This window comes from Euprymna scolopes, chromosome 37 (assembly GCF_053919585.1).
Source record: "Euprymna scolopes isolate OS-2025 chromosome 37, ASM5391958v1, whole genome shotgun sequence".
Lineage (NCBI taxonomy): Eukaryota > Metazoa > Mollusca > Cephalopoda > Sepiida > Sepiolidae > Euprymna > Euprymna scolopes.
In genome coordinates this window covers 85244638-85269453 of record NC_136518.1, presented here as the reverse complement: position 1 = coordinate 85269453, position 24816 = coordinate 85244638, and the positions used below count along the sequence as shown (strand labels likewise).

The 24816-nt window shown below is 33.0% G+C and overlaps 1 protein-coding gene across 27 annotated transcripts in view; it reads right to left on the bottom strand.

The window, feature by feature from the left end:
* The window catches only part of LOC145261268 (phosphatase and actin regulator 2-like), an 858751-nt gene that overhangs the window by 342276 nt on the left and 491659 nt on the right, over positions 1 to 24816 (bottom strand). For 9 of the 27 annotated variants that reach the window (XM_080119712.1, XM_080119716.1, XM_080119723.1 and 6 more), the window contains one exon: positions 3387 to 3401. The exons of the other annotated variants lie outside the window; for them this stretch is intronic. In XM_080119712.1, the coding sequence (XP_079975838.1) occupies positions 3387 to 3401 (15 nt within the window). The remainder of the gene's footprint in view (positions 1 to 3386; positions 3402 to 24816) is intronic. 27 annotated transcript variants of the gene reach the window in all.

The following is a 24816-nucleotide window of genomic DNA, read 5'->3' as shown; positions in this document are numbered from 1 at the left end:
TTAAACACAAAATTTGTGACCACGATGAATAGATAGATACATACACATCATCATGGTCACAAATTTCGTGTTCATCAATGTATTCGCAGACAGAAAATAGAACTTTTCTTTACATAATAGACAAAATATTTTATTTTTTGAACAAACTCTATTCAGAAAAGAGAAAAAAACAAAAACAAAACAAAAACAAAAACAACAACAACAAAAAAACAAACTATATCAAAAACTTTCTGACAATGTCCGCAAAGTGAAAACTGAAGTCATGTTATGCGATTTGATATCCTTTCCAATCAGTGTAGAAATATGCGAATACTTACCAGAAATATTTACTTATCGGCAAACATCAAACACAATATAAAAGTACAGGAACATATTGCAAGCAAACATATATACTAGACTGGTCATTCGAATTAAATATGAACTCTTGCCACGAAACAGACCTAGAAGACTTGCAAGAATACAGAAGAAAAAGTTCTTCGAATGGATTGCTTGTTATTTGTATTTAGCCTTAAATGGTTCTATGACATAACGGTTCAAAGCAATTTAGGAATTTGAAAGTTCAATTCTTACTACAGGCAATATTAAAAATAAGATAAAACTTACTTAAGACTTCTAATCAGTCATGGCTGATGGAACAAGAATAATTAATAAATGGTTCAGTTTGAAATTCCATACAAGTTTTCAAGGTCAACATAAAAATTCCCAAGTTTGAAAAAAATGTAGTGTCTATTATTATGTTTAAGAAATAGTCGTGGACATTTTATGTGTTTCCTTTCTTTCAGAAGCAACTCGTATATCAAAACTAGCCCGGATGCCCAGCATTGCCCGCGTGTTTATTTATGGTTCCTCCTTGCCAAATTTTCACAAAAAATACTCCACTAACTACAACCACTATCAACAATTTTCCCCACTCTCTATCTGTGCCTAAATTTAAATGCAGATTCCATGAACAAAGCTGCTTTCCTAAAACTGCCCGCCTGTGAAACACTGCTCCGCTTCTCAGCTGACTACAGTATGGTAGCCTTCAAGTCCAATGCAAACAAGTTCTTGTTGAATCGTCCCCATAAATTATCAAATTCTACCCAATTTACACCACTAACTATTACTACACTACCACCCTACATACATTAACCCTTATCCTCCGGTGGCCTTCGGGCCTTGATAAGTGGTGGCTTTCTTATACAAAAAAAAAAGAACACTAAGCTGAGTAGAGTTTTCATTTCAAATACAAACTAAGATTAATTCAGTTGTTACATAGGCATGCTACCCCATTAAATAGCGATTAAATTAGCTCGTGTGAATTTTGATAAGAGTCACCTTTAGTGCATGTCATGATACCTATGTGCAAACAGAATTGTATCTAGAGACAGTTGATGTGAGTTGAAGCGAGTGGGGGGAACAGGTCAAATGCAGTAGATAAAACATGGTCAAACGATATGAGCAAACGTTTTTTTTAAAAAAGTCAGTGTGAGAAGCATGTGGACGAGTTGTGTACAATAATTTAAAATTACCTAAGCTGAATATTACCGTAAGTCTGTGTCCGTTGCGTCACTCATTTCTTAAGTTAGTAATTAAATAATTGGCTACATAGTCTCTCTTAAGTCCATTCTCTTAATGAATGTAGGGTGGTAATGCAGTAATCGTTAATGGTGCGAATTGGGTAGAATTAAAGGCAGTTCTAGGAAAGAAGCTTTGTTCGTGGAATCTGCATTTAAATTTGGGCACAGATAGAGAGGAGAAAAATTGTTGATAGTGGTGGTAGCTAGTTGAGTGTTTTTTTTTATAAAGATTTGGCAGGGTGGAACTACTGATTCAAGCTCAGACGAGCACATGAAAATAACAACAGTAGGGACAGGCTCACAACGTCTCTTCTGTGGGAAAGAGGTTGCAAAGAAAAGAAAAAGCATCTCCTACGAGGTTTCAAAGCCGGTTTTAAACTCTGTCACGTACTCTAAGTAGTCTTGCCCAAATATGGCAACAGTGCTCCATTTCAGGACATATTTGACTCTTAAACAGGTAAAGGATTGTGTTAGGAGTGAAGATATCTTATATATTAGTCAATGTTCGTACAAATTTTCAATGTCCATCTCCAAGAACTTTCAAGGTCTTCTCCAGACAAAATTCAAGTTGTCAAAACAAAATTTGATATATAAACAATGATATAAGCCAAAAAAAACTTAATTGACAACAGGAAAAGTTATTTTCATTTACACACAAAACAATATGCCTGTCGACAATCATATTTGCTAACGCACTTACATTTAACCAACCAAGCATGGTTAAAAGTCATTTTCCTCATTATAAATTTGTCTAAACGTCCCTTAATCACGAAACTACCCGATGTTAATATATGGTAAACATCAGATAGTTTTGTGATAAAGGGACGTAACTCTTGTATCCAGATATGGCAGCAGTATTCCATCCTTGGACGTACTTGGCTTTTATATAGATATAGATATTGTATCCATGATAATATGATGTAATTTCAGAACACTATTTGGATTCTATTTTCAATATTTAAAAAAATAGTTTAATGATATTTTTATTAATACTTAAAAAAAAAAATAATAATTTAACAGAATTTATTTCGATTTTATTTTTAATACTGCAACACAAATTTTTACTAGACATTTCAAGACATTTTCCATATTTTTAAGGATTTTTCAAGGTAATAATAGAAACAATAGATTTTCAATGCAAAAGTCAAAATTCAAGGACTTTTCAAGCTTGTGTGAACCTTGACTAGAGTTGGAACAATTAATCATAAAGAGTAACACGTATAAAAACCTGCAATAAAATCTTGAAGAAAACTCAGCAAACGTCTCCCTATGCCATTCATACATAAAAAGTTTTATTCATCTTAGGTAAGAGATAATCATGGCCATGCATGAAAAGCGATGATGGAGAGAATAAGAAGAGCATGTATATACAAACAGACTTTTTGTTTATTGATCGCTCACGGGTGAAAACATAATCAGATTGTCAGAGATTGAAACCAAACTAATGACGAGAGAAATTTATAAGTTCTCAATATTTGTAACATGTGAGCATGTGTAGGGTGGTGACTTTAGGATCACGAGTATGACACATGATGTAAATTTTTTTACGAATAATGTAAAATAAAAAAAAATGTTGAAAACCATATCAAAAGCAAATAAGCAGAGAAAAGCAAGAAAAATGGAAAGATGCTTCCGAAAAAATAAAAGTTTTAATAAAAAGAAAAACGAAAAACAGGAAATACGGAAAGAAAAAAAGAAGGATGAAAGTGAAAAAGGAAAGGGAAAGAGGAAAATGACATTTTTAAGAAAAATTTTTTTTTTAAAAACCCACAATGCTTGAAAATTGCCCATTGAGTGTTTTAGGGGATGAAAAAAGGTCTTAATTACCTTCAGAAGTCATTCCTATAATTAAAAATAAAACATTTAAAAAAAAAATTAGTAAAGTTGAAAAATTCATAGTTAAAAAAAAAAAAAATCTATATTTAATTATCATCAAAATTATTTAATTCTTTTAAGAGCTTCAATGTGATTGCAATATTTAGCTGTGCAACTTTTGAAATATTCCCAAAACAAAAGTTTTATTACTGTTTACTACTGTGTTTTTTTTGGGTTTTGCAAAACAAAACCCTTCAGTCACACACACAAAAATAAACTACATATCTATTATTATGCCAAATGTGAGGTGATCCAAGTCTATTCTGTTATGGCTCAAGAACACAAATTTAAAATATACCATAGTTCTGGGATAGTTCAGTTTGGGGGAGGGATAAAAAAAAAAAACTGCCATTTTTTTCTCATTAGTTGTAATTTGCAATTATTTAACATGTCAACCATTTCTTTCTTATTCATTTTCCTCACCTTCTCTTATTCTGTTGATTCAACCACCCTCTAATATTTCTTAATGTATCTGAGATCATTTAGAGAAAGAATGACTTTTTTTTTAGCATCGTCATTTAGGTGAGCCTGTACACACCAAAACATGATTTTCTTCTGTATAAAATATATAATACTACGACTACTAGTAAATACAATAAAAACACTAAACGGATATGTCACAATTTATAATTTATTGAATGAAATCAAAATGAAACAGTGAAAACGATTGTGACTCAACGGGTCACCGGTACATCGAGTGATAAATAAATTCAACTAAAAATACTATTTATGATGAAGAGACATAATTTAGTAAAAGCCAAAGTAAATTATAACAAAATAATATGCACGAGTGTATAAGTTGAAATACGAAATTTCCAGGTGAAGAAAAAAAAAAAAAAAAAAAAAAAAAAAAAAACCCTCAGATCATAGATGCCTGTTGTATTGTATTATTAGCATGGAGGAGGGATGGGGCATCCGACCTTATCGGTTGTAAAATAAGCTCAATATATTTTAATTCATGCAGATTTCGTATTTAATATTACAGAACCAATTCTCTATTGAATAATATATATATATATATATATATATATATAGTTTTTGTTGTTGATTTTTTAAAACGATATTAAGATTAGAGTCTCCACCTTGAAAATCGGATGTTTTTTAGAAATTGCCCATTTTTTTTTATTTTGGACATAAACAAATAAAAAATTTTTATTTTTAAAACGTTAATCTACGTACATGCATGCTTCGGGGCCCTACCCCTCGTCAGCGAAGACGCTAATCTTAATATCGTTTAAAAAAAAAAAATCAACGAACACTACATAAATATAAACGATAGAAACTAAACAGTAAATCGTCTATGGCATTATAGCGTAATGGATAAAACGCTGGACTGAAATACATAAGGTCCAGGGTTCGAATCCTAATAACAATCAAGCTACGCTGACGCGGGGTAGGCCCCCGAAACATTGATTACTGTTAAAAAAAAAAAAAAAATATATATATATATATATATATATATATATATATAGTTTTTTTCTTAAAAAACAAACTGTGCATAATATTGCAGCTTGCATGAAAATCCTCTGAAGTTGATCTGAAATGTGAAAATAGTTCTTTAGAGGGAATGAAGTCCAAAATAAGTCCAGCGTGCGATACCTATAATCCAATTGGGAAGCCTTCAAAACAGCTGAAATAATGAAAATTGTTTTTTTTTTCCGGACAGTGCAGTAGTCCAAAGAGAAGTTTGTCTCCAGTTAAATGGGACGGAGCATAAAAGGAGAGAAAACCAGTATGAAAACGTTCATCATCGGCTTAATTAGAAAAAGTGATTTCAGATTAAATTTTGAAGAAATTAAGATCAGTCTGTGAAAGCTCATATTACTCTGACCGGAAATTGTCTGGACAGAATGAAACAGATTTTTCTATAAAGTGTTAAATTCGATGTCATTATTAAAAAACGTTGGGAGAGTGAGGATTATAAAGTTTTAAGTGTTGCAGAATCATAGCTTATTAAGGCTGTCGAAAAGTCGTCATGATGATGATAAAGATGACAAAATAATAATAATAATAAATGCAAAGTAATTATAATAATAATATAGTCAATGATTATGTGTAATAATAATAACAATTTAGTAATGATAAAAAAAAATAATAAAGATGGTGATAATATTTATAAAGCTACTACTGCTAAAATAATTTTGATTGTAAAGTTCAACTTACAGTTTTAATTTTATATATATATATATATATATATATATATATATATATATACATACACACACATACACTTTAGTAATAAATTGATCAAATAAAAGTAATTTCTAGGAAAGCTATTTGTCTATGAAGTCACTCAACGAGAAAATTGCCAAGAAGTATTTTAAATTTTAGTTGCAAATTTTATAACTTAAAAAAGAAGACAATTATTTTAGACAAAAATGCATTATTGCGGGCCAGAATAATCATTCAAAAATGCTTAAAACAAAAGAGTGTGGGGGGGGGGAAAGGAGGGAGGTTCTTTGTTTATCAAACTTTAAAGTAACTTGTCAAATTACTTAATCAGAAAAAAAAAAAAAATTTTATTATGTTTTTATTATCTTATAAAATAACTAGTATGGTGACCCAACGTTGCTCGAGATTGAATGATGATCAACGAATGTTTCACACTCCCATATTTTTATTGTCATTGAAAATAGTAAAATGCCAAAAGTCAAGTATCATACTCCAATTGTCTTTTAAACAGAAACATTCATTTCGAATGTGATTTTGTGTCAAACCTTTCTGCTTGTGTGGTAATAAAACTTCTCAAATGCACCGGTGATGTTAGGTTGTGTAAGGTGTTAACTTAGGTCAAAAATTGCCTATTCCTTCTTTCATCAAATCATTTTGATTATTGATACTTATCAAAGACATTCCAAAACAAAACCTATCTAAGAACACAGCCAGTCACATAAAATGCCTTTGTATTAAATTTCATAAAAATCGACCCAGCTATTTTGATTCTATAGGAACGAACTCACAGACACACAAAGTGTCTTTTATATAATAACTAGCCTGGGTGACTGGTGTTGCACAGGTGTTTGGAGGTTTGTGTTGAGCAAAAAAAAAAGTGGTAGTAGGTGGGCGGCTCAAACCCATACCACGAAGGAGGAAAAGAACATGAAAAAAAATCCGTTATGTCTTTGCCGTCGCATCCATTGCTAAGCCGGAAGTGGCGAAGGTTTAAATTAAGACTAGTCAATCAAAAAGAGAGGATGACTTCCAAAAATATCGGCGAAAAAAACGACCCCTCCTTGTAGAAAAGTGCCCAGTTGAGGGTGAAGGAACTATAGGTTTTAGCCAATTTTTTAATATTTGTCGACCAAAGGGCCGAGCTTCAAAACGATACCAATCTCGTGAAAAACTGTTGCCTCTGTTAAAAGTTTGAGGCAGACATACATACATTTAACAGACAGGTGAGATTTATATTATAGAAGATTTAAACTTTTTCTCTTGCTATCGGTTTCAATAGAAAATGGAAATTTAGGAAATTCACACAAATTGTTCACTCTCACCATTTACAACAATTTTTTCTTTTTTACAAAGGAGTCACCACATATCAAGGCCCGGAGGCCACTTGAGGACAAGGGTTAATGCGTGTATTGTAGTAATTTGGGACAGTTGCGTTCATACATTTCACAAAACTATGCATACATCTTATCCCTGTTTAAAAATGATTACATTTATTCATTACAAGCAGGGTGACCAGACGTTGCCCGAGATTGGATGATGATCGACGAATGTTTCACATTTATTCATTATATTGGCTTTTACTTGCATAAAAAAAAAAGCAAGGACAGAAACCCATATTTAAGTTAAGATTAAGATATTTCTGCAGTTTACAGAATCTCCTTTCCCAGGTAAGGCCAGGATGTAGGCAGCTACTGTGCGTATATATACAATCATTTATTTGAAAATTTTGAGGACTGGTTTCTTCTATGGAAAGCAATTATTTATTAAGTCGCCTGAAAAGGACTTTGTAGAACAACAACAACAACAATAATAGCAGCAACACTTACCAAGGGTTCAGCTCATGCACAAGACAGACATCAGATTGAGCTGGACTGAGGGCTTGTATTTATGTACAAGCATATCCAATCAGGTGATTCAGCCAATCACAATCCAAGGAATAGACTGGCCCATGTGTGCACAATGGAATCTCCCATTGTGCCATAAATAGTTGTCCTCTTTCATGAGAAGTAACTTTAGTCTTTGTCAAGTTATCCACAACTTGAACGCTGACCGAAAGTCCACTACACAATCCAACAGACTTCTGGTTTTAACTTACCATTTGTCCGAAACATTAGCATATATCCAGTGTCGCAATCATGTAAATTTGTTTTTATTAATAAAAATATATCTTCTTTTATTGATTACTTTTAATAGCCTCGTTAAATTCATTAGTCATTACCTTTAACCTTGTGTGTGCGTGCGTGCGTGCGTGTATGTATATATATAAAAAGTGGTAGCGTTTGTGTGTACAACTCTCTTATAGCCCACACCACTGGACTGATCATGACCAAACCTGGCATAGTGATAGTCTCCGACCTAGAGATGGTGCATACCATCCATATATATAAAGTAGTAGCATTCGTGTGTGTCTGTGACAAGTCTCCTATAGCCCACACCACTGAATCAATCATGACCATACCTGGGATGATGATGGTCCCCCACCTAGGGATGGTGCACACCATTTTTCAAGGTCAAGGTCATAGCCTATGTATATATACTCTCTTACAGCCCACACCACTGGTTCGATCATGACGAAACCTCTCATGATGGTATTTGACAGGATGGTGCATGCCATTTTTCAAGGTCAAAGGTTAAGGTCATATTTAGTACAAATCTTCATAAACTCCCTCACCTAGGGATGATGCACACTAAGTTGGGGTTCATCATCAACTCAGGGGGCCACCAGCATGGCACCGGCCAACTTCTTTGTGAATTTGAATCAGATCCCATTCCTCCACCCCACTCAATCAATCAATTAAACGTTAACCATTGTGATTATTTGTGATTGTTTCAATTTTTACATGTAACAATATAAGAGTCAACTTTGATATAACCTATTTGCTTTTAAATATCTTTGCTAGTACATACATATGATAGTTGTATACTCTATATACATTAAATTTCAAGTCTGTAGATCAAAAATTCGTTGAGTATATAGGTTGAGAATTGTCCTCATACACACACGCATTCTAACATTATATATATATATATATATATATATATATATATATATATATATATAGATGAGATGGTTATATAGTTGTAGTTTCCTAGATGTAAATCCACTGAAACCCTTGTGTTTATCAAAAAGTGCTCGATGACTGAGCATATGTCCACCAAAAGAATGAAGCATTAAATTTGATTTAACAGCCATTTTACACTCTGGCATGTTCAACAGCTTTCAGAAACTGATTTCTAAACTTACCTATCTAAGTCTTTATTCTCCTTTCTCTGAAGTCAATCCTTATCACTATCACCCATGTTTCTCCGTGCCTTTCTCTGCCACCTGACCCTACTACCTCAACTGTTCTACACATACAAACCCAACAAGTCCATCCATTCTTTCAACATGAATATACAAATGAAGTCTCTTGTTTTATCTATTTTGACATTATCGTATCTTAAAATTTAATTAAAATTATTTTTATTCACTTTCATATATATATATATATATATATATATATATATATATATATTAGATGTTGCCCGGCATTAAAGGTAACGCTACATTCCTTAAAAAAAAAGAACGGAAAGAAACAGACATATGCATGCAAGTATTGCTTTTGTTTTTAAACAGTTCTTTTCTTATAAGTAAAAAAAAAAAAAAATTACTTGAGCTTAGATTGAAACCAAATTTCAAGTCTGTAGATAAAAAATTCGTTGAGTATATAGGTTGAGAAATGTCCTCTCACACACATTCTCATATATTATACCAATTCTACCAACTTTAAGTGCTTGGAATCCATTATATTCAAAATTGTTTATATTTCTTATATTTCTATGTGACCATACCATTTTTGTTTGGTTCTGCATCTTAACGGTGAAATTATAATGTATTGGAAATAAGGCCCAAGAATATCAAATGAAAATTGGCTCGTCAGAATCAAAGTTTTATGGTTCAGCTTAAATGCGATTAAAGTTCAACTTTGAAAATCTGATGAACATAATTTTATATATTAGATGTATATACATATATGAACCAATGGAAGTCGTTCTGGTCTCACCCAATATTTGAATAACCCAAGCAAATGGCAGAAAACAGATTAATTCTTAAGCATAAACACTTTCTATGAAAATCTATAGCTGGATTTAAGAGTCACTGTTATTCTCAAGATAGAAAATATCAGAAAGACTCTTTCTTGTTTATAAGTTAAGCAACGATGAGCCTAGCCAGTACCAGATGGGTGACCATTTAGAACTTCCAGGTGCTGTATATCCTCTCCGCTTATCTCAGCATTGTTTCCAGGCATCCTGGACTTTTCTTTACCACTGGACTTGAGCAGTGCAAATTCAGGAGAGGTGTGGTTGGTGACTGCGCAACCCTTGCCTCACAATTACACATGCAGCTGTCCCTACAGGGGGTATCCCGTGTCTTTCCAGACTGAACAGATGCATCAACTTTCTTTCAAATTTGAATTTTATTTAATCCTTAATAAATAATTGTTTTAGTTTATTTTTTAAATGAATTTAAGAATAAATTGAGTAACGTAATTGCTAAAATTGACATTTTGAACAACATCTTACAAACATTTTATTTCAAAGTCCAAGGAAAAATATTGATAAACAAACAACATCAATAATTTTAGAATATTGCTGATTAAAAAAAATCTTGAATGGTAATGAACTACAAAATGTCACTTTTCCTATCTACCTGAGTGTTGCACTAAGCAGAATCCTGCAGCAAGGTAAAGGAGAAGGCTGCTATAAGGAGTACGTTAATGACTAAACCAGCAAATTCAAAATGGAGAGCCGACCTTAAAATCATGTGCACAGCAGCATTAGTCTTTCACTGAATATTCTGCTGCAGTTTGGGTCGGATCATTCAATGCCAACTGAATTGATCAAGAACTAAAAAATGCATGCTACAGGATCGCTGGTATATTAAGACTAACACCACCACCATCAGTATATAAATTGGCTGGTATGGCACCTCCTCCTCCTCCTCCTCCTATCTGAATGGATGCCTCTGCGAGAATCTGAAAAACACAAAATCAACAGAAGACAACCCCTTATCTGGCCATGGTCAACAAAGAGGTAGATTTAAAAATCAAAAAAGCAGTATTATGACCCTGTGCAGTCAAAGAACTACCACATTGACAGACGGAATGATTGGAAGGACTACTTGAATGGAGGACTGGATGACCCTCAACCGAGCAAGAGCAACCTCCACAGATGGGGACCAGCAACAACAAACTACTGCTTTTGTAGAAATCCTAGACAGAGAATGGAAGATTCTCATTGAAAAACAGACTCGTACTGACCAAAATTTGATGGACTCTAATTTTGATGATCCAGTGAGGGATCCTGTATTGGCATCAGATATTATTTTTATTATTAACTTTTTGAGATGGAGAAAATGATCAAATAAGCCCCCTCCCCGCTCACTCCTCAATATCTAGTCAGTGGATCATCAACCCTTAATAGAAAGAACTGTATAACTCTAAATAGAGCAAATCATTAAAGTGGGAAAATCTTGGGGACATTTGGTACAAAATGGGGACTAACTAACAGCCAAACCATGCAGTAAATAAAAGCTGACCCCCCCTCCCAAACCCTGTTTTTCTTCTTAGAACTGACAATGACCAAGACCTATAAGAAGCAAAGGACAACGTTCTTATATAAATAAGACATTGATGTGATATGATTTGTTAAAACATATTTAAAATGTTTATTTTATTTTTATGAAATAAGCTGAAAAAAAAAAGAAAAAGGAAGAAAAGAAATAAAGGAAGCAAAAATGAATACTTAAAAAAAAAAAAAAAAAAAAAAAAAAAAAAAAAATCAAACCATTTTCTTGTAAAAATCCTTCACTGAATAGTAAATCCAACATGAAAACCCATCAAAGACTTCAGAATTAATCCATGAGAATGCTTACCTAAAATTGAAGAAAAAAAAAAAAGATATTTTATTCATTTAATTAAAAAGTTTAAAGAAATGCATTAACATTTGAAAAATCAACAAAAGTCTGTCTTATTTTTTTTTTTTATTTTAATCTTTTTTTTTTTTTTTAACTTAAATGCACCTCTAACATGGCATATTGCCAATTGGACATAAGGGGCTACTATTTGGAACCATGCCTAGGCAAGATTAACAAGACGTTGGTTTATGTTACATTTAAACTTCTGCATATCAGTACAGTCAGGGTAGCAGAAAAGGAAATTCCCAAGTCTTGCTGTTTGGTTGGTTGTTTTACGGCATATCAACCCTTTTCGGGTTATTTAATGCCGAATCCAAACATTTTGAAGAAAATTTTTTAATAGAATATATTTGTTGTTCTCAAATCGGTTTCTATTTAACCCATAGTTAGGACCCTAACAGGTACTACCACTCCAGGTAATAAAGTGGACCTAGGAGCAATGGTAATTAAAGGGTGGCTCCACACTCCCCAAAGCCCTCAAGCTGGGGCCTCACCACTGGCTATAGTTTAAGGTCATATCCAGGACCTTTGCTGTTTGAGGAAAGAAACTATTAGATTAAAAAGCTTTCTGGCATTTAGGGACCTCAACTGTGAAGGGGTGAGATTTTGTTGCTAAGTGGATTTATTGAGGTTATCTATGTCGGGGGTGGGGCACAAGTGCAACGAGTTCATTAGAGCATATTCCATTAAAATATTTGTGAAACAAACACAGATGCAATATTGCAGTGGGACCGATTAGATTTGAAACTGAGAGACTATTGGTAGATGCACCAGCCCAGATGAGGCAAAAATACTCCATGCATGAGCGAATGGTGGTTTTGTAAAGATACAAGATACTCTCAAGTGTAAGTAGTCTTCTAGCTTGATAGAGGGAACCCACCTTCTTTGCAGCAGCCTTTGCAATGTCCTCAATGTATTTGTTTTGGTTCATATTGTCTGTGAATGTTAGGCTGAGGAGAACAAGCCAATATTTAAAATTAATATTTAGGGCTTTACGGTTGCATTTGTGAGTAATTTTTCCAAATGGTGACTAGAATCATTAACACGCTTATCTTTTGTCGATCGTGTTTTTTTTTTCCACTGACAATCTTAGAGTCATAAAGTTTATAAATCTTAATATAAAAGTAGCAAATATTTGGGAACTAAACTCTTCAATATATAAATACATATGAAATGCGTGGTATTGAAGCATCACCCATGTACATGCAGTGTGCTTAATGGTAAAAGTTTTGTTGATGTTTTGACAAAGATGTTTTAGCTTATGTTATTAGGAAAAATCTAATAAAAAATATATATAAATGTATCGGCCATAGTCAGGATAACCCGAAGGTTACCTTTTCATTGACTACTTCACTAAGACGTAGGTGAAGATAACATTTCTTTATCTTGATTGCTCCACTTGCTCTTGATCTTCACCATGACTGTTTAAATAAATAAAAGAGACAAAGGAAAGCCTCATTAAACAGTTGGAAAAGGATTATCGTTTTTGCATGTGTTGAGAGCGTTTCAAACTGAAGAAACACTTTTTTCTCCCCCCCTCCCCCCTTTTTTTTTTGCATGTTCAGAGGCAAACTTTAATTTTAAGAATATAAAACAATATACAAATAAATCGGCCATAGTCAAGGGCAACCTTAGGCTGCCTTTTCATTGTCTACTTCACTAAGATGTAGGTGAAGATGACATTTCTTTATCTTGATCTTCACCTTAATGTTAACTGTTTAAATAAATAAGAGACAAAGGAAAGCCTCACTAAACAGTTGTACACGTTTTTTTATCACCCACCCTGAAGAAGAGATACGACTCTCGAAAATTAGGGACATCAACACCTACCGTCTTGTATGACACATTATGTTGGCAAATAAACATAAAAATAATTGAAAATTATTGAAAATGTCTTCCAATATTGTCATTATTCTTTTATATCAGGAATCTACATTGCGAGTGAAGCAGTCGTATTTGTGAGTGATTTTTCAAAGTGGCAACTAGAAATAATGAAATGCTTTTGGCGATTGCATTTTTTTTTTACACTAACAAATCTTCCAAAGCGTTGTGAAAAATATCTTTTCAACTTTTTTTTTAAAATAAAACAAAGTTAAATCATTTCAACAATAAAAGTTTAACAGAACAATATACTCTTTCTTTAACGAAGGCTGTTTAAAAAAACAAAAACATCTGAAGAAATTAGAAAGTTTATACCTGCAAGTATCAACATAAAATTTGTTGTATATTTAGAATGACACTTTAATAAAAATACAGAAAAACACTTATGATGTACATACTCGTCACAGAACGAAGATGTCATATTCTAAAAATCATGTGGGTTTGGCTAGCAACGTTTCTATTTGGCTAGTTAACGAAAATATTTAGTTGTCAAAAATAAATTTGTCCATAGAGCCTTGTATATACTAACTTGTGTCAATGGTGTTTCTTTTGAACCGCATTGATATAGCCTTCAAACAAAACTTCTTTCACACTATGCACAATGCTTCAAGCAAACTACAACATCAAAAGAAAAAAAAAAAAAAAAAAGTGAAGCATGCATGGTCCCCCGTGAGTACACAGTGAACAAGGCATAAAAAAATGACTAAGCTCACCCCCCCCCCCTCATTTAGCCCCAAAAGTCCTCAGGGTACGTCAAATCCTGGTAAAAATGAACAATCGGTGCAGTTTTAGGCCTTGACATATGTAAATTTGAGTTCTGCACCATGCAAAAAAAGGACTAAATCCATCATTTGCTCCCCCCCCCATTTAGCCCCAAAAGTCCCCAAGGCCTTTACATATTTAAATTTGAGTACAGCACCATGCAAAACTTCTAAACAGACATACACAGAAAACTTTTGACAAATGTGGTAAAATAGTCTCAAAAATTGAGTGTTTTTATTAGGTATAAAAGAGCCGCTGGGGCACACTCAAGAGTTATCGTGAAGTATAGACAAACAAAATTATATAGAAATCAGTTAGTTACAACTTTTCAGAAAATTTTATAAAAATCCAAGGCATCAATTTTTTTTTAATAAGCACAAAAGTGTTAATTTTGGTCATTTTAACCCAAAAGGCCCCCTTAGGGGGGCAACCGGAGTTTTCCTAGAAAATCCGTTCTGTTACATTTTTACTCATATCATGTTTAATGTTTGTGCAAAATTTCAAAAGATTCCAACGCGTAGTTATTGAGAAAAGTGTGGACAGACGAATGGTCCAAAATGTTGTCTTCTAATAAGCCAAGGATTCAATCCCCAGTCAAGTGATAACAAAAATTAAGACAATCATACTTGATGATGCCTTTCTAAACACTCAACATTAAGGTGAAAATCAAGAGCAAGTGGAGCAATCAAGGTAAAGTGCTATCCTCAACTACATCTTAGTGAAATAGACAATAAAAAGGCAACCTTCAAGTTGCTCTTGACTATGGTTGATCCATTTATATATTTTTTTATCATACTGTAAAGTATGTATGTTTCAAATACAAAAGTTACTGGTTGGATGAGCAGAGTTGCACAATCAGAGGAAGAGGGCATATTTGAAATAGTTTTAAATCAGTTAATGAAGGAATGTGTAAACGTTTCGGAATTTTTGAGATGAGGATTGGTTATTCAGATTATTTGACTTCATCGGACTACTGTTCTCATCTTGAGTGTGGTTTTCACGTTTTGGTCGATGTAACCCCCGAACAGGTGTATCTCTAAAAATTATTAAATATTTCCAATAGGGTTTTTAATCATGTTTCTTTGAAGCCAATGGTGAAAGTACAAAAAAAAAAAAAAAAAATGTTGGAATTTTTTTTAATGTAGAATTTTAATTTACATTAAATACCTAAAATAGACAGCAAAAAAATAGGTTAAATATTTAATCCTTCTAAAGCAATTTTTGGATTTCAAAATATATGCTAAACACTCAACATTAAGGTGAAGATCAAGAGCAAGTGGAACAATCAAGATAAAGAAATGTTGTCCTCACCTACATCTTAGTGAAGTAGACAATGAAAAGGCAGCCTAAGGTTGCCCTTGACTATGGCCGATTCATTTATATATTGTTTTATAGTCTTAAAATTAAAGTTTGCCTTTGAACATGCAAAAAAAGGGGGGGGGGGAGAAAGAAGTGTTTCTTCAGTTTGAAATGCTCTAAACACATGCAAAAACGATAATCCTTTTTCTTTTCCTGTTTCGACGTTCGTAGAAAATCTGTATTTCTTTCTTCCCACCAACATGCAAAGTAACCATACGTTCAAACGACTCCAACTCTAGAGTCAAAATGAAAGAAATACCGGAGTTTTTATATTGTTCAAATTCGACCACGTCTTAATTTGCATTTTTCACCTTTTCGTTTCCTATTGGTCGCGTTTCGAGTTCGAGTGTTGGTGACTTTTTACAATACGCACCCGTCACCCTTGGACGCTTGTTTTCAAGACCGTTGTCACAATATGAAAGTCACTGGTTGGATGAGCATGATAGGGGAGAGAGAGAGAGAGAGAGAGAGGGAGAGAGAGAGAGAGAGAGGGAGAGAGAGAGAGGGAGAGAGAGAGAGAGAGAGAGAGAGAGAGAGAGAGAGAGAGAGAGAGAGAGAGGGGAGTGAGGGAAGACATATTTGAAATAGCTTTAAATCAGTTAACAAAGGAATGTGTAGGCATCAGGTTTTCGTCATGGCCAACTTTAAAAAAGATTATAATGGAAATTTCCAAGGAATATTTGAACTGTGCAGAGAGATCGATTTCCAGGATAAATAAATTGATATTATGAAGAGTTGTTTAATTGGAATCAAAGAAAATTTATTGTTTTAGGAATCTGAGTCAGTGAAAATTGTCTGCCTCCTCCTACACTTAAAAAATGTGAAACCGTATGAAAAATTCTTTTATAAAACTTAAAACCACTGCTTAATCATAATGAATCCATTTTCTTAAAGTGAAATTAAATTTGCAAACACAAGAAGCATCGTACATCATTTGAGATAAGAAAACTGCTTTTGTTCGCTGAAAGTACAAATTTGAAAATGCCTCAAGGTTAAGAAAAATAAGTGTTCGTATGCATTTTTTAACCAAAATATTTGTGAAATCATGACGTAAAAAAAATAAAATAAAAAATAAAATACAAATGAGCCAAAAAACAAAAAAAAACAGCTAAAAAACAAAGACAGCTAAAAACAAAACAAAAACAACCAAACAAAAACAGCTAAACAAACAAACAAAAACAGCTAAAAAACAAGCTAAAAAAGCAAAACAAAAACAGCTAAAAAAAAGCAAAACAAAGACAGCTAAAAACAAAACCACAGCTAAAAACAAAACACAGCTAAAAACAAAACCACAGCTAAAAACAAAACCACAGCTAAAGACAGCTAAACCAAAAAAACAAAAAACAAAGACGAACAACTGAAAAACAAACAGCTAGAAAACAAAAAGACAAACATAAAAAAGCTTTAAAAAACAAAAAGACAAACCGCTAAAAAACAAACTCAAAACAAGCAACAAAAACACACACACAAGAATTTTAACAGTATTCACACATTTCCATATGAACTATTTTTAAAGCTGATAATCTATTTTTTTTCAAATAGCACAGGATTGAGTAGTATATATATTTGATTTTTAAAAATTCAAACAAAAACAACCTTAATTTATGAAAATCACTCTCCACTTTCTTTTTTTATGGAAGAGACTAATTGCTTATAATCGGCTTTCAGGGATTGTTAGGATCAACTGGAGACAGATTGAAATTATATTTAGTAAGGATTGGTACATTTTCTGTCCAAAAACTGAAATACGTCTGATACTTGTGAAAAGTACAATGTGAGAATAATTGTACACAAACACAAAAAAAATGTAATGGCTTAGTGGTTAACAACACAGACTGAAAACCTGGGTGTCACAAGTTCAAATCCAGTTCATATCTACAGGTACACTGATCAAACCCACATTTGATTTTGTCTAAACTCCTAAGCGAAAATGTGTGTATGTGTGTCAGCTAAAAACTTTCGACAGACAGAACAAAAATTAACAAACTTAGTATCATATTGAAACTCCATCCTTCGCCCGAAAAATATCGAAACATTGGCCCAAAACGTTCATTTTTTCACCCTGAAATCAACAATTTTCTACGGGGGGGGGGGTTAAACAAAAACTGCCCTCTCATGGCGAGATCGGTTCTACGCTTGCGTCAGATGACGTCGTGACCTGATTTCGTTTAAATAGTTGAAGAACTGAGACAATTTCATGTCCGTTGCGTTAGCTCAGTTGGTTAGAGCGTTGGGTCATTATTTAAACGTTTTGGGTTTGAATCGTGGTGTGAGATGTCTTCTTTTTTTTTCTATTTAAATTTTAATATTGAAGCAGGGTTATTTAAGCTATTTTTCCCCCGTAACATTCGTTTTTCTGTTTTCTTTTTTTTTTTACTTCGCTTATTCTTAGGTTTTCATTAACACCCCCACCCCCGACCGACCACACACACCCAAAAACACCCGGGTACCCACCGATTTTTTTAATTTTAATATCGAAACAGGCTTATTTAAGCCATTTTTCACATGTTTTTTTTTGTTTTTTTTTTGTTTTTAGTTTTAACGTTCGTTTTTTTTGTGTTTTTTTTTTCTCGATGTTTTGATTACCCACTGCCCGGGTACCCCCCCACCGCTTTATTTTTCAGATAAGTTTTAATGTTCGTTTTTCTGTTTTCTTTTTTAGCTCGCTTATTTTTAGGTTTTCATTAACAACCACGCACACCTACAAACACTCGGGCAACGCCGGATACCCCCCCCCTTGTCTATCTATAAATATAAAAGCGAATTCCTCGATGTGCACAAAAGGCTTCTTTCAGAGAAGCCCTTGCTCGCTTCACAACTTCTTAAAACTTTTTATATCATCTATAAATTGTAATATCTAAGACTTAACCACGGAGCTCACCTGTAAATTTAATTTTATTGACTTTCAAACGTTAATTATTCCACATTTCCCGCATCGGCACACGTTACATTCGGTTTTCGGTATAAACAAAAAGCGAAACTCGACTCTAATCACAGGCCCAGAGTCAGTGGTCTCTAGAGAGCTAAGTAACGTTTGGTCAATGTCAACTTCGTCATATCAGGCAGTAGCTTTAATTTCGAGACGAGGGAGCGGGTTTTTAAAAACAAACAAACCGATTTATTGACCTCATTAAAAACTGTCCCGCACAAAATGCTAACTGCTGAATAGCTATCGCCGTCACATCAATCAAAAACGCGCACTTGTTTTTTTTTCACACTTTACTATTTTCCAACTGCACGTTGTCAAGGCTTTTTTTCACGGGCACCTGTTTTTTTTTTTCACATTTCGGGTTTTTTTTCACACACACCTAAAAACATCCGGGCAACGCCGGGTACCCCTCGCTAGTATAATATAAATCTCACCTGTTTATTTAAATGTATGTATGTTTAATTCCTTCACCCTCATCTGGGCACTTTTGTACAGGAAGGGTAGATTTTTTTGCTGGCATTTTTTGCAAGTCATTCAACCCATGCGTTCACGACGTCACTGAAAAGGCATTATTGCGACTGCTCGTGACGTCACAACCACGGTAAGCAGATCAGTAATACAGAGTTTGCTTTTTGTTTTTCACCTCTTTTTCCTGTGGCGCGTTATGGGTTCAAGCCTGCTTACTCCTCTTATTTTTGTATTTTTTGCTCAACACACACCTCCAAATACCCGAGCAATGCAGGGCACCCAAGCTAGTTAAGAATAAAGACTCAGAGGGTCCTGATTGACTTAAGCAAGATAATATTGATTATTTTCCATCTGATGAATTAGACAATCACTCAATTGACAGTAGAAAGTGGAATCCTGAGGTTTGTGTCGATTTGACATTGATTAAGCTCGAGGTTGACTTATAGTATAACTCTGAAACGGACAATTTTAATGCTTTATGAACACGCTGATTGTAACACGCTGATTGTCATACGCAAATGCTGCTATAAACGATAGATATGCATACATTGATATCCGAACCTCAAAAACATGTCAATTATTATAAAATATCAACGTTTCAAACTTTTACAGATTCTTTGTATAGTTGTTCAGCGTGCTGGGCATCAATGAAAGAAGCAGAAGGATTACCAGTTATGGATGCTCTGTTGAACTTCCGGTCTAACTAGACTCAACCATGCCCAAATTCATACCGATCTTGGACTAAAGGAGAGAAAGTTGTCTGTGCCGTTAGACATGTAGACACACCCAGCCATGTTTGTGTACAATCAAAACAATAAAAAAAATTCCTTTCCAGTTCAATGGTTTCTAAACAGATTGAATAGAAAAATAGCGATATTATTCTATTTCTGACAAAGAGGAAAGGATTGCTGCTTTCTATTTCATCTAATACTTAACGTTGGCAAGTTTTTTTGATAAGGAAGTAGTATTTCTAGCTCCTTACATCAAGTAGCTTCATGCCTTGTCTGGGGCAGTTTATATATATATATATATATATATATATATATATATAAAGATTTCTAATTAATTTTTCAATATGATTTTGTGATATTTTTCTGAAATTAAATTTCGAAAGTTTAAACTGAATGTTCTTTTGGTATGTATTAACGTTTTATAATTGATCTCCTACTGTCTCTAGAAACAATGGATACCTCTTGAAAAGTAGCTATAATTAAAGAAGGATTTGCATAGATTTCCCCCCAAGCCAAAGTCTCGAGGTGAAGAGAAATTAAAGACAATTGGAAGCAATGCTGTGAAATATGGAGAAAGGTTAGTGTTATTTAAAGTTTACCTTAAACAAGTTGCTCTACCAAGTCTTAGGAGTAGTTACTATTTCACACAGATAGAAAATCAGCCTCACCCATAATTTTGTGATTTGTGCAATTACACTACATTAACAAAATTCAAAATTTTTAATATTGAATTTCAAGCCAAACCAATGGTCTTTACTTAGTTGTTATGTTACAATAATGAATATATCAAAAAATTATGAAAAACAATAAGGTGGAAAAAATTATTAAAGAAAACATTTTATTGACGAAAATTAGTGAAATTATTTGGTTAAAAAAAAAAAAAAAAACACTGAACAGTTCAAAAGGGAAGATAAATAGCATGTAACTATTGCCAAATTTTTAATAAATTGTGCATTAACAATCATAAATATAAATTACTTTTTTTTTTTTTTTTTTTTTTTTTTTTACACAGTAATCACCACTTATCAAGGCCCGGAGGCCACTCAGGGATAAGGGTTATTGCAAGTACTTGTTTTTAGCATAACTGAGTTACTTCCCTTATTATTTATGTCATATGCTCCCCCCAAAATATGGTGAGGGTTTTTTTTTTTTTACGATAAAGATCAAAAACTCGTTTTTTTTTTTTTGTTTTTAAATAATACGGTAATAAATATTACTGTATTAATTAAAAAAAAAAGATCAAAAACTCGTTTTTTTTTTGTTTTTAAATAATATGGTAATAAATATTACCGTATTAATTAAAAAAAATAAAAAAAATAAAAAACTCGTTTTTTTTTTGTTTTTAAATAATACGGTAATAAATATTACCGTATTAATTAAAAAAAAAAAAAAAGAAAATCAAAAACTCGTTTTTTTTTTTTTTAAATTAATACGGTAATAAATATTACCGTATTAATTAAAAAAAAAAAAAAAAAAAAAAAAAAAAATTAAAAACTCGTTTTATATGAGAGTTTTTCTTCTTCTAGATACAGGTCTTAACAAAGACCGAGGGCGCATCTCTTCCAGTGGATTAAACACGGTTTCAGATACCAACCTGGAAATTTCTATGTGCCGGCAAGTTACATGCAGCACCTAGCATTCCCGAATGGTCACCCATGTGGTACTGGCTCGGCTCATCATTGCTTAACTTTGGTGATCTGTCAAGAACCAGTGTTTTAATGTGATTATTCCTTAATATAGTGGTAACAGTGAATTTGGATGCTCTAAATAAAATAAATGTAATTTGTCGAAACATGACAGTAATAGTAGTAGTAGTAGTAGTAGTAACAGCTTTTGTTGTATACATAACAAAGAAGTAGAGAACAACTGATTTCTTTTCCCAAACTAATTACAAACATTCTAGCCTAAATATATTAAATGCGAACATATTTGATTTCAATAAATAATCAATGCGTAATGATCTGCCTAATATTAAAAGAGTAAAAAATGGATCTTGGTTTTACTGTTGAGAGCCTCGTAACTCTTGCTTCCTTTATTTTATCCTTTAGTCCTTACATTCCATGAGTTATGCTTCTGACAAAAGAGGAAGAAGTGCTGTTTTCGGCATTTCAATCTATTCATCTAACACTTGTAAATGCTATTTTTTTTTTTTTTTTTTATCTTTTTTATTATTTTTTTTTTACAAAGGAGTCACCACTTATCAAGGCCAGGAGGCCACTCCAGGATAAGGGTTAATGAGTTCACAATAGTCAATGGGATAATATCGTAATAATCGTTAGTAGTGGAAATTTGGTAAATTGGATTACTTAAGGGGACAGCTCATCAAGAACGTGTTTACATTGGACTTGAAAGCGATCATATTATAGTCAGTTGGAAAGCAGGAAAACAGAACAGAGTTCCACAGGTGTGCAGTTCTAAGAAAAAAGTTCATGGAATCTACGTTTAGGTTTAGGCACAGATAAAGAGTGGGGGAAATTATTGATAGTGGTATTAGCTAGAAGAGTGTTTTTCATTAAAGTCACGCTAGGGAGGACTATAGATTGGAGCTCAGACAAGCACTTGCGATGAAAATAACGATAAAGCAGAGACAAGCTCGCAACGTTTCTTCTGCAGAAAAGAGGTTGCAGGGAAGAGAAAACGGCATCCTTCATTATACTATGAAGTCTATTTTGAACTCTGTCAAGGCAGGATATGCTGCTTCTAGCAGTTCTCGCCAGATGTGGCAACAGTACTCTATCCTTGGACGCACTTGGCTCTTATAGAGGTAAAGAAATTGGCAGTTAGATATCTACTGGAGCGGTAGAAGGATTCCACCATTTTTCTAGTGACCTTAGCAATGGATTTGATGTACATGTTCCATTTAAAATCAGGAGTAAAGGTAAGACCCAGAAGTTTGTCAAAACATGAGGCCTCACCAAGATAAGAGCCATTCATTTCAATTAATACCAGATGGGGATCAGAGCGTTGATAATGTAAAGATAGAAGCTTGGTTATTAAAATTAACCAGCCACCTTCTTTCCCCATTGCACCATGTGTTCAAGATCAGAGAGAGAATCAAAGAGGACTTGGTCATATTATTATTATTTTTTTTAGTTCTTTATATCAAGTAGCTTCATAAAATATTTTACTTACACTTTTACTATAAACTAGCAGGAGGGTGGGGGACTTTGCCCGGTCATAAAATATGCTTAAATACGATATTTTAATTTGTCCAGATCCCGTATATATTATTATAGAGCGATGATTTCAAAAGTAAAAAAAAAAAAAAAAAGTATTTTGGTGCAAAACTGTAGCATTCAAAGCTTGTGACGTTACCACTGTGCCAATGTGGCACGCATATGAACTGATGAAAAATTAAAAATAAAAGATGAATGTACAAAATGCATAACGATGTTTTTTCAATTTTGACCCATTTTTGACCCTTTTAAAACTATTTTAATTGACTAAAAACCCATAAAAGAACAATTTGTCAAAAATTCAATCATTTGAGGCCCCTAGTGTTGCTCTGTGACTATTTTAGTTTCAGTTTTCGGAGAGATAGAGTTTGAAAATATGGAGACAGACATAAAGCCTTTCATATATTAGGCAAGCAGGTAAACCTGACATTGCCTGGGATTAATTGGTCAACAATTTTTCACACGACCATATTTTTATTGGCATCGAAATCAGTGAAATCAACCATTTTTCAATCAAATTTATTGATTGCGCACTCTAGTCGGGGACCCATCGCGGTGCACCAGAAGGAAGCTTTACATGTCTCCCCGCAGTGACAGTTCACAATACATTATAGTCTACATTGCACTGTGGGGAATCTACTGTTGATTTTATAAAATTATTATTTATATATAACGGTTGTAATTAAAGTTCAGACTGCAAAAATCAAGCATTGTGGTTCAATTGCGCTCTAAATAGAAATATTCATTTCAAACGTGTTCCTGTCATATCAAATAACCAACTGTTGATTCTATATGCTAGGCCTTTCTGCTTGTGTGGTCATAAAAATTCCCAAATGCATTTGTGATACAAGGTTGTATAAGGTGTTAACATTTGGTCAAAAATCATCAGTTTCTTCTTTCATTGGATTTTTTTTTTTCAATTATCGATTATCAATACTTATCAAAGCAATACAAAACCTATCAAAAAAGACTGCCAGGCACATAAAATACATTTGTATGAATTTTTTAAAAAATGGCCCGACCGTTTAGGAGAGGGAACGAACTCACACAGAGACAAAATTCCATTTATATAATAGTAGAGCTTACCTACAATTCTTACATTTCATAGGATTTAGACTGTTTGTAAAACCACAAAGAAAATGAAGAAAGCATGGAATTTAATGAATTATAATTGCGCATCATACTAATTAAATTCAGATCAAATAGAATTAATGGACATGATGATAATCTCTTTTCCAGTCCACAACAATCCCGGGAATGTTGAGCTAATCACACCATCATATTATTAATAAAATCACGTTATCACTTCTTCTCATAGGTCTGTATGTGTGTTTCTCGCCTCTGTGTTACTTATATATTCCTTTTAATATTAATCAATTATTTTTTTGATATAAAAAATGCAATAATATAAAGTACTAAAACGAACTTAAAAAAGAAAAATCCTACTTAAGAAAATAATTAGAAAACAAAATCCACCAGAATACATTTTGATTTTTTTGTAAAAAAGTCAGCCAATTTTTTAATATTAAATAATAAAAAAAATACTAAAATTAAAAAATGTTAATAGTTGCAAATTTGAAAAAAATGGTACTAAAAATAGAATGAATTACTTTGGAAGATTGTAACAATTTGAAAAGAACATGGGAGCCTTTAAACTGTCTAACAAGAAGTCATTTCCGGCTTTAAAATTCTTTATGATCTAATGAGGGCAGGTGTGTGTAGATAATTATGTCGTATATGTGCGCTATTTAATGCTGAATCTAGTTTTGTAGCTATAATTTGTAAACAGAATAGTTTGTAATTTCATTTCATTTCCGGTACATTTTTGGTTAAAAATTCTTAAAAAAAAAAAAAAAAAAAAAAAAAAAAAAAAAAAAAGCATTTTTTATAAATAAATTCTTTTTATAAAAAATGTTATAAACGAATTGTTTTAATTTTTTTTTATTCC